Source organism: Hydra vulgaris, chromosome 08 (assembly GCF_038396675.1).
Source record: "Hydra vulgaris chromosome 08, alternate assembly HydraT2T_AEP".
NCBI classification, from domain to species: Eukaryota; Metazoa; Cnidaria; class Hydrozoa; order Anthoathecata; family Hydridae; genus Hydra; species Hydra vulgaris.
The window spans coordinates 5,436,175-5,445,732 of NC_088927.1; the positions used below are offsets into that span (position 1 = coordinate 5,436,175).

The following is a 9,558-nucleotide window of genomic DNA, read 5'->3' on the forward strand; positions in this document are numbered from 1 at the left end:
AAAAAATGAATTACCTATTAAGTTTTTAGTTATACTTGTTTATATACCTAGGTTTAAGTTACAACCTACCTAAATTGTTTTTTATTTTACCTGTCCTGATATCAGTGGAAAGTTCATATAAATTATCATTAATCCCATCATCTTTTTCATGGCTATTGCCATCAATGCTATTATATATTTTACGATTGGATTTGTTCAGCGGTTGTTTAACACTATTGTAAATACTTGCAAAATGTTCTAATTCAGCAATTAACAATGGATGGTCTACTGACGCCAAAGTAGACAATTTTTGTAACGCTGACTCTGGAAGATCATCTGACTTCAAATCCTTAAAATGTTTTGGTAAAAGATATTGCATGTCAACAATTAAACTTGTATATAAATCTCTCTGACAGGCTAGTTTTTAGTTGATCAATAATACACAGGAATACTTCAACCTTAAATTTTTGTTTGGGATTTATTGGTGATTCATCGCTACATATTTCGTCAAACATTCGCTTTGTACGTCTTATTCTGTTTTGCTTAAACTCGGATTCGACAATCATATCTTCAGGTAATTTAACAGTTGTTAACTTGGTATTCATATCCGAAAAAATTTTTCTGATTCTGACAAAACATCATCAAAATTAATTTTATCTATTTTTTTAAAAGTTGTTTTGACCATTTCCCATGCAGCAAGGAGGTCTAAACTTTTAGTTTGTAAATAAGTTGACGTTGAACCAACAGTAATAAACATTTTTAAAAATACATGAGCTGTACATATGGTTTTAAAATTGCATAAATTTTCTATTAAAGACGAGGCCTCGGATAAAGACTTTAGATCAAATTTACTTGATGTGGTAACAAAGTTAAGAGCACTAAGAACAACTGGATATAAACAGTCAGCACCACTGAAAACCCATTTTAATGCTTTTTCTCATGACCACCATCGGGTTTCACCAATTTTTTGAAGTTTTCTTAATTTATTCTGACCAGTTCCTAGTTGTTCCTGTTGTTCTTTCCAAGCATTCATTCTTTTGTAAGAGTCTGAGAAGAATGTTGATAGACGATTCAATAATCCAAATAGTTTAATAGCATCTTTATTATCACAAGTATCACAAATGCATAAATTCAAAATATGTGCATAACACCATATGTAAATACTATTTTTATTTTCTTTTTTTATGTACGCATGAAGTCCATTGAAATCTCCTCGCATATTAGCAGCACCATCAAAAGACTCACCAACAATGTTTTTAAAATTAATCAAATGGTCATCAAAATATTTTTTTAATAATTTATATATGCCTTTTCCAGAAGAATTTTTTACTTCTAATACAGCAAAGAGACGTTCCTTTACTTCAGATTTAAAAACATATCGTATACAAACAGCAGCTTGGTCTGTAGACCCTATATCTTGTGTGCTGCCTACCTATGAACAAAATATTTAAAATATGTGTTATATACACATATAGAAAAAAAATATAATTTTCAAATAACATACTTGTATACTAAATTGTTTATCTCCCAATTCACCTTTAATTTTTCTTCTTATTAACTCTAATATAGCTAAGATAACTTTATTAACTGTATTCTTAGAGAGCATTGTTACTAAAGATCCTCTTCTTTTAGAATTATTAGAAATATTTTCTTTGCGCTTTTTACTACTTTCAATTGCAACTGTCAAATAGTCATTTAAAATTGAATCTCGCTTGGCTGTAAACTTTAAGAGTTCTAAAAAGTTTCCTCTATTATAGTTAATATTCTCACAGTTAATATTATATAAAGATTCAGATGAACCTGAACCTCTATAAGGGAGATTTTGTTTCCCCAAAAGCTTAACAATTTCAAAAACTTGCTCTAAAACATGAATACGTTCAAGTGCTTGTTTTTTTTTTAAATTCATCATATTTATATTCACAGAATTTTCAATATTGTAATTATTGGATGCTAAAATATATGCTTCCACAGCTAAACCATGAACTTGACTATTTTCATGTGATTCAATGGTGGCATATATATTTTTGAAATTTGTACATCCAGAACAAAAATTACTAGCTGAAGAACTGAATACCATCCAAATTGTGCAATAAACAGCTTCTACATAATTATTGCCTTTACATTTTACAGTCAACCATTTTCTTGGTATTAAATTACCTTTTAGGTCTGTTCGATTATATATTTTGTGAAGAGACCAAGCTACATTTTCTAAAAACTTAGGTTGACAAGGGTGAATTGTATTAACAAACTCCAATTTTTGAACCACGGTTAAATTTTTAGGATTTGTCGGAAATTTTAAATCAACTTGTATAGTATAACCATAATTTTCCCACAAAAAAAAAAATCTCATATAAATTTAATGGGTAAACTATCTAATTAAAATGGCAATAAGTCGATATACAAACCGAAATAAAATCAGAACCAGTTTTTCCAATACTGCTATTCATAATACCTGTCTCATCATCTATGATACTATTGATATTGATATTAGAACGTATAATAATATCTTCTACCTAATGCAATCAAACAATTAGAAACATAAGTTTTTTGTATTTTATAGTCTACAAGACTACAACACAAATTTATTTAAAAGTATTAGTTTTTTTAAATATCTTTGTGTACATTTTTTTTTTATTTACATTTTATGTATTTTAATATGGTATATAAGGTACTTTAATACTTTGTACTCACACTAAAAAATGTAGGATTTTTCGTTTCATCAGATTCTATTACTAATTCCAAACATTTTTCATTGATGTTTAAGTTATTGGAATCATGCACAGTAGATGTACTAGTACATACAGGATCTGTAATGATAATTCCAATATAAGTTATTTTGCATAAGAAACATAAGTTTTTTTATTCAATAGTCTACAACACAATATTAAAATAAAAGTGTATAGCTAGGTTTTTATAAAAAATACCTTTGTGTAAATTTTTTCTTTATTTACATTTAATATATTTTAATGTGGTAGGCAGTCTTGTTAAGAATACTTTTCAAATGTATTTGAATATAAATACAAATACTTTTTAAAAATATTCAAAATACTTAACAAATATATTTTTTTAGTTCAATAAATTGCATATTATAAATGTTATTTTTATTAATAATTATTAATATATAATATATAATTAACACGATATGCAAATGTATAGATATTTAAACTTATTTATAAATGTTTCAATGACTAAATATAATTCTTTAATAAGTAGTAAGTACAAGTGTCCCGTATGCCATTGTAGAGAGGAGCAGATGGGGGTTTCAGTAATTTTGTTATCTGCTTGTGTTTTGGGAAACCTATTTATGAATTCTCATAAGTCAAAACTATTAACATTAAATAATAATACTTTAGAAACAAAATTTAAATTAGTATATTACGAAAAATTGGTCATTGGAATTTCGAGTTGAACATTAGAATAAAAGTATTTAGTATTCTCGAATAAAAATACAAAACAAAGTATTTTTTAAATATTAAAAAATACTTTGTTTTGTATTTTGTTGAAAGAATTTGAAAAGTATTTAAAATAATTTAAAATTTAAATACAAGTATTCGAATACTTAACAAGACTGGTGGTAGGTATATAATATACTTTAATACTTACACTTGAAAATATAGGAATATTTGTTTTTATTTCGAATTCCGATGTATCATCATTAAAGTTATCTAAAAATGTTAATGCAATATAAATTAAAATAGGTACTTAAGAACTTAAGGTACTTCATGTCTTCATATATATTTATTCTTTATATACATATACTATCTATAACATACCCACTCAGAATTGAATTATATAAACTTATAAACTTACCACTTCGTGTATTGATAGTTGAACAAAATTGTAATTTCTTTTGTTTTGGATGACTTCCTGCTGCTTTCAGTTTAGACGATGTTTCGTCTGACTTTTTTTTTCCCGTGAACTTTGGGAAGTCAGACGAGGAAACTTTGGTTTTTGCGCTAATGCAATTTATCTTCTACTCAACGCCGTTAATGCAAGTTCTCAAACTTTTTTGTCTGGTTTGTTCTCGGTGATAACAAACATATTTTTTTTCCGGTCTGCAACATTTGTTTTTAAATAATATGATATGTTAAGTTTTGAAAGATATGTTAAGTTTAAACAATATCTATATATATTGTTTAAAACTTAACATATCTTTTGCGATGGAGTATGAAAATATGTATATATATTTTCTACAAAAAAATAAAAAATATGTATATTCAAATAAAAAATATATATTAATCTATGATAATTTAAAGACCGGAATTTTATTTAAATAGTTTAATGGCATTATAAAATAGGGATGGCTCACATCACAGTAATGTTTGAATTTTGAGCTTAGACTTTTAAATAAACCTTAAGAGGTTTAACTTTAAAAGTCTAACTAGTCGTATGTCAATTTGTGTGTTCTTCACACTCATACTAATAAAAACTTTCATATAAAATGGAAAAAACAGATTTTAAACTTGAAATAACTAATTTTTTTCGACCTTTAATATGTTTGCAGACATATGGCTGGTTAGAAATTAAACATATAACTTAAAACTTATTTGAAAAAGTTGTTTTCTCAGTTTAATGTTTTATCTTGATTGAGAGCAGCGCTATTTTATACCAAAATATGGTCCATCAACTATAAAGCAAAATTTTATATCTAAACTTGAGTAATTAAAAAAAAATTTAACTTTGTTTGATTTTAGACAAACTAAAGCGCTAGAAGAAAAAAAAAAATTTTTTTTCTAAAAATTATTCGGGTTAAAAAAATGCAGCGAAACATAACCTTTTTATAAAAACGCAAAATTCGTGTATTTTCCAGTACATGCACTAACCGCGTTGAGTACCGGAAGCATATTTACATACTCCACAAGGCGATAGCACACATGCGCCCGCGCACGATTTTTCGTACTTTTTTATAAAGAAACATATTTTTAAATTACGTACTATATACTATACTTTATTTACCTTTGTGTTTACATTTGAAGTGTCGCTTTATAAATGTATAGTAATCAAAGAACACGTAAGTATATTAGAATAACATTTTTTTAATTAAAGTACACAACTATACAAAGATCGTGAGGGTTTATTTTAAAAGAAAAGTTGAATGTAATTAATGCCCTTCTCCATGACTTTTGGCGTTTGCTCTATCTTGGGATATATTTAAAGCCAAATTTCATTATTTTTATTTCAATTTCAATTTCATTAAGATTTATTGCTTTCAATGAAAAATAAATATTCTAATTATGAGTTTCAAATTTTTTTTTGTTTTAGTAATATAGTCAGAAAGAAAACAATATATAGGTACAGTAAGTTCTTCAAAAATTTAAAAATATGTTTCTTTATAAAAAAGTACGAAAAATCGTGCGCGGGCGCATGTGTGCTATCGCCTTGTGGAGTATGTAAATATGCGTACCGGAACAAATATGTTCCTGCGGCTTTGCTTTGATCTTTATGAAATATCGTAATGTTTCGGGGGGTTTTATTTTTAAAATGCGCTAAAATTTATTTTATTAAGACAAGCGAAAAGGATAATTTAGAGTATGCATTTAAGTAGTTTGTGAGTTACTTTGTATTAAATCTTTGAAGGATTACAAAAAATAATCTATAATAGCTCTCAGCAATTGCGTAGATTGTTTCGTTTGCCAACCAACAGGCAGTGAAAAATCATTTGTGTTTCAATGTCTACCCTTTTTTACCTTCACTTTAAATTTGTTAAGAGAAAGACAAGCGCCTGATAGTATTCGATATGAATATGTATTAAGATGTGCAATAATAAAGTTTTAGCTGTTTCTCCGCTTTTGAGTTGAATGAAAGATCAAGAATACATTCTTATCTAATCAAATCAAATTTATTCTGAATAAAAGATCTTACACCAAGGATATTTACAAATAGTAATGATACTAATCTCAAGTAAACACCTATCAAATTTTATTATAATAAATACTGATAATAAAAAGAAAAGTAAAGTCAGATAAAAGGTGATAATTGTAAGAAAAGGAAGAAATAATAGTAACTGTAAAAGTTATATAACGATGTTAACCACGAAAATAAAACCAACAACAATAATATAAATAATAACTATAAATAAAAATAATTTTAGTAATAATAGCAGGTTAATAATAATATGAGTAATAATATAAAAATATTATTAGTAATAACTGATAATATAAAAGTAAATACAAATTAAATTGATATTAATAATAATAAAATTTAAAGTAATTATTAGGAATATATTTATATAATGATATAAAACAATAATAATAAGGACAACACTAAACAACACTAGTATTTATCAAAATTTAACATTAATAATAGTAATAATAATAATAAAAGTCATTGTTACAAAAAAATGTGTAACATATATAAATATATATATATATATATATATATATATATATATATATATATATATATATATATATATATATATATATATATATATATATATGTATACGCACACATGAACATATACATACATATATAAATATACATATATATAAGTTAAAAATACGGGTTAATAAGATATATTTGACGTATCTTAAATTTGATAAAATTGTTGATAATTTGTTGAAAATAGTTGATAATTGGTTTTTAAAAAGTTTATTACCCCCGTCCTTAAACCTGCTAAGCGTAAATATTTTTCGCCGTTATTAATTTTTTTAAATAACCAAAGTTTTCTCGTCTGACTTCCCAAAGTTCACGGGGAAAAAAGTCAGACGAATTATCGTCTACTTTCAGTTCGGCAATTCGTTTATCTCTAATTTTTTCCGCTCCTCCTTTACGATTAGTTTTAACTTTATTCATTTTTATTTTTTAGAATTGACTATTAGTCCGTAGTCGTATCTTATATTATACTCGTTAGGTCAATGCACTTATTGTACTTTCCGGTAAATGTACGACAAACAGTATAGGTAATTCTCATCAACAAATTATTATTAAGTTAATAATTGTTCCGGCAGTTGTAGTCAGTTTCTTCCTGATATACACCACCACGGTACCACCCACTGACCACAACCACACACACACACACACACACACACACACACACACACACACACACACACACACACACACACACACACACACAAAATATATTGTTCGTATTTATTTATAGATTATTGATACGTAAATACGTTGCTATCCATGGCTTATATTGATATTGTCATATAATTATGATATAATACCGATATCCGATAAGACGATAACGTTCGCAGAAACAAAATATTTTTGTTTGTTTTGAATTTTGATGTCTATTTATATTTTAATATTTTATACTATGTGTCTATGTGTTAACGGGAAACGGCCACGTCCAATATAACAATAGTTTATATTATATTATAAATTATAATAAAAGATAATAAAAAAAAAGTGCAAATATAAAATTATAGATATTTTTGCTTGAGGCCCAAAACGTTTAAGCAGGTACCGGCTCACTGTGCTATAGAATAGTGGCACACCAGGCCAGTCCGCTACTGTTTTTAACACTATCATTTACAACTTGTGTCCACCACACGGCATATACCATGTTTTGTTGTTTGACTAAAATTTTACTTTTCACTCCCTTAAGTTCTCCTTTCATTTTTTTTGCGTTGTCATACAACTGACCTCTGCAATGAGCAGTTTTGATTCCTAATATTTTTAATTCCTCAATAAGAACGTATGCTAAATTTTCTCCGGTTGATGACATTACATTTACAAAGTTTAAGAAACTTTTTTAAACACTTGGCTTTTGCTCCGCTACTTTAACGTAGTGAATAGTGATGAACAACTGGTCTTTTTTTCAAAAATCCGATGTAGAATTTATTATTATAGAAAAGTATTTTGATGGTTTACTTTTATTCGGCTCATAGAGGTTTTCGTTGCCACCCCCTAAAAAATTTCGTTCACTTAAAAATAATACTGCTTTTACGATACATTTCAAAATTATCCGCCATCTTCGTTTTTCTTCGAACACACCTTTATTAAGATGATCTATTCCTGTTCTGTGTTTAGTGTTAAATTCTAGAATTTGCCATTTATACGCTAATTCAAGATGTTCCTTAAAAGATTCATGTTCAGATAACCGTAAGGGAGAGTGGAGTAATGGCAAACGCATGGTAAATCCAAAAACAGTCAAAACAGTAAACAGATAGAAAAATAAATCGACAATTTCTTTTTACCTGCTGAGAGGGAACCCCATGCTCAGTTCCAGATGTGCAGTAGTGTAATGAAGCTGCGATTTTTGTTCACAATAATTTGATCCTACCTTTTTCTGATAACTTTATGCAACTTTTTTCTTGAGTAACCTGTTGTAGCTACTATGGATATAAAACCACTCCTTTTGTTGCTGTTGTTACATAGTATAATTTTTACCTATTAATTATTACAATTAGCATTTTATTCGTTACTGCAAAACAGTGTTTTTGATTACCCCACGGTGAGTTCGGAATTACTCCACGTATGTAGAGTAATTACAAACACCGATGGTTTTATTTTTGCCCTAAATTTTTATTTTATAATAAGATTTATAAAAACTGCTTTTGAGGGTTTGTGACTGAATAATTTGACTAATTAATAAACAATAAATATGATCAATTTTGTATAACAGGTATTTTTAATTCGCTTTCCCGCATAGCTGTTCGCCGATACTGCGCTGTTTTTTACTCCCGTATGCGTATAATCAGAAAATTCACTTCACTTTAATGTAACCCCATCAAATTGAGGGGGTTCAAACTTTATATGGTCATATTTTTTGAACGCTAAAATATTATTCTACGAAACTTAAAGTTTATCGATAATTATAAATCTAATTAAGAATAGTACAAAAAATATTTTATCAACTTGTTGCTCTCATTTGGAGCAGGGGGGCAAAAAGTTTTAAGTTTTTTGTTCCCAGACTCCAATCATTGCAATTTTTTCACAAAGCATCCTTATTTGACATAAGTATAAACATATAAATGGAGTTTGCTCCATGTCTAGAAGTTAGCCATCTCAAAGACCGAAAAATGCTGGATACGCCCTTGTGCTCTATCAAAACATCCTTTGTTTGTTGTTGATTTCAACAGGCCAACAGCTTTTGCTGATTTCAACAGGCCAAGCTGCAGGATCTAATATACCATAATTGCTTTTTAATAAAGTACCGCACACCATTTATGAATTATTACTAATTTCTAAAGTATTTCAGATATAATATCCTCAATACTTACGCTATTTGATCCTGATTACGCTATTTGAACCTGATTACGCTATTTGATCCTGATTACGCTTTTTGATTCTGATTTGATCTACATTCTCCTACTGATTATCGATGATTTGAGGTTATGGCTCATTCACATTTTCTTCAACATTATTGTTTTAAAATTGAGATATACCATTTAAATTGTATATTTTGATTAAAGTAGTGTTCAAAACGAGGGTTAACAATTTCCGGAAATTTTGTTCAAAATTTCCGGAATATTTGAATATTCTTTAAATATTTCAACCAAAAACATAAAAAAATAAAGATCCACAAGCAAAAGATACACTTCTTTGACTTGACTTTTTTAAATTTACGTTGTTAATGCAAAGCATTTTAGTGAAGCTGCACCGAGCAGTGAACGCCTTAGAGGT

The 9,558-nt window shown here is 27.7% G+C and overlaps 1 protein-coding gene across 1 annotated transcript; it reads right to left on the minus strand.

The window, feature by feature from the left end:
- Nucleotides 1-916: 916 nt before the first annotated feature.
- Nucleotides 917-6,774, minus strand: LOC136082942 (zinc finger MYM-type protein 1-like). Its single transcript, XM_065802361.1, has 6 exons — nucleotides 6,639-6,774; nucleotides 3,525-3,644; nucleotides 2,671-2,786; nucleotides 2,432-2,492; nucleotides 1,484-2,283; nucleotides 917-1,411 (listed from the first exon to the last, which is right to left on the minus strand). The coding sequence occupies exons 1-6, from the start codon at nucleotides 6,772-6,774 to the stop codon at nucleotides 917-919; spliced, it is 1,728 nt and encodes a 575-aa protein (XP_065658433.1).
- Nucleotides 6,775-9,558: the final 2,784 nt, after the last annotated feature.

Excerpts from the sequence above, each read along its gene's own strand:
- LOC136082942 (XM_065802361.1), bottom strand. The coding sequence starts at position 6,774 with ATGAATAAAGTTAAAACTAATCGTAAAGGAGGAGCGGAAAAAATTAGA. Across the intron at positions 2,493-2,670 it reads AAAATCCTACATTTTTTAGT|GTAGAAGATATTATTATACG; the intron begins GTGAGTACAAAG and ends TGATTGCATTAG. Across the intron at positions 2,284-2,431 it reads TATCATAGATGATGAGACAG|TTGATTTAAAATTTCCGACA; the intron begins GTATTATGAATA and ends ATACTATACAAG.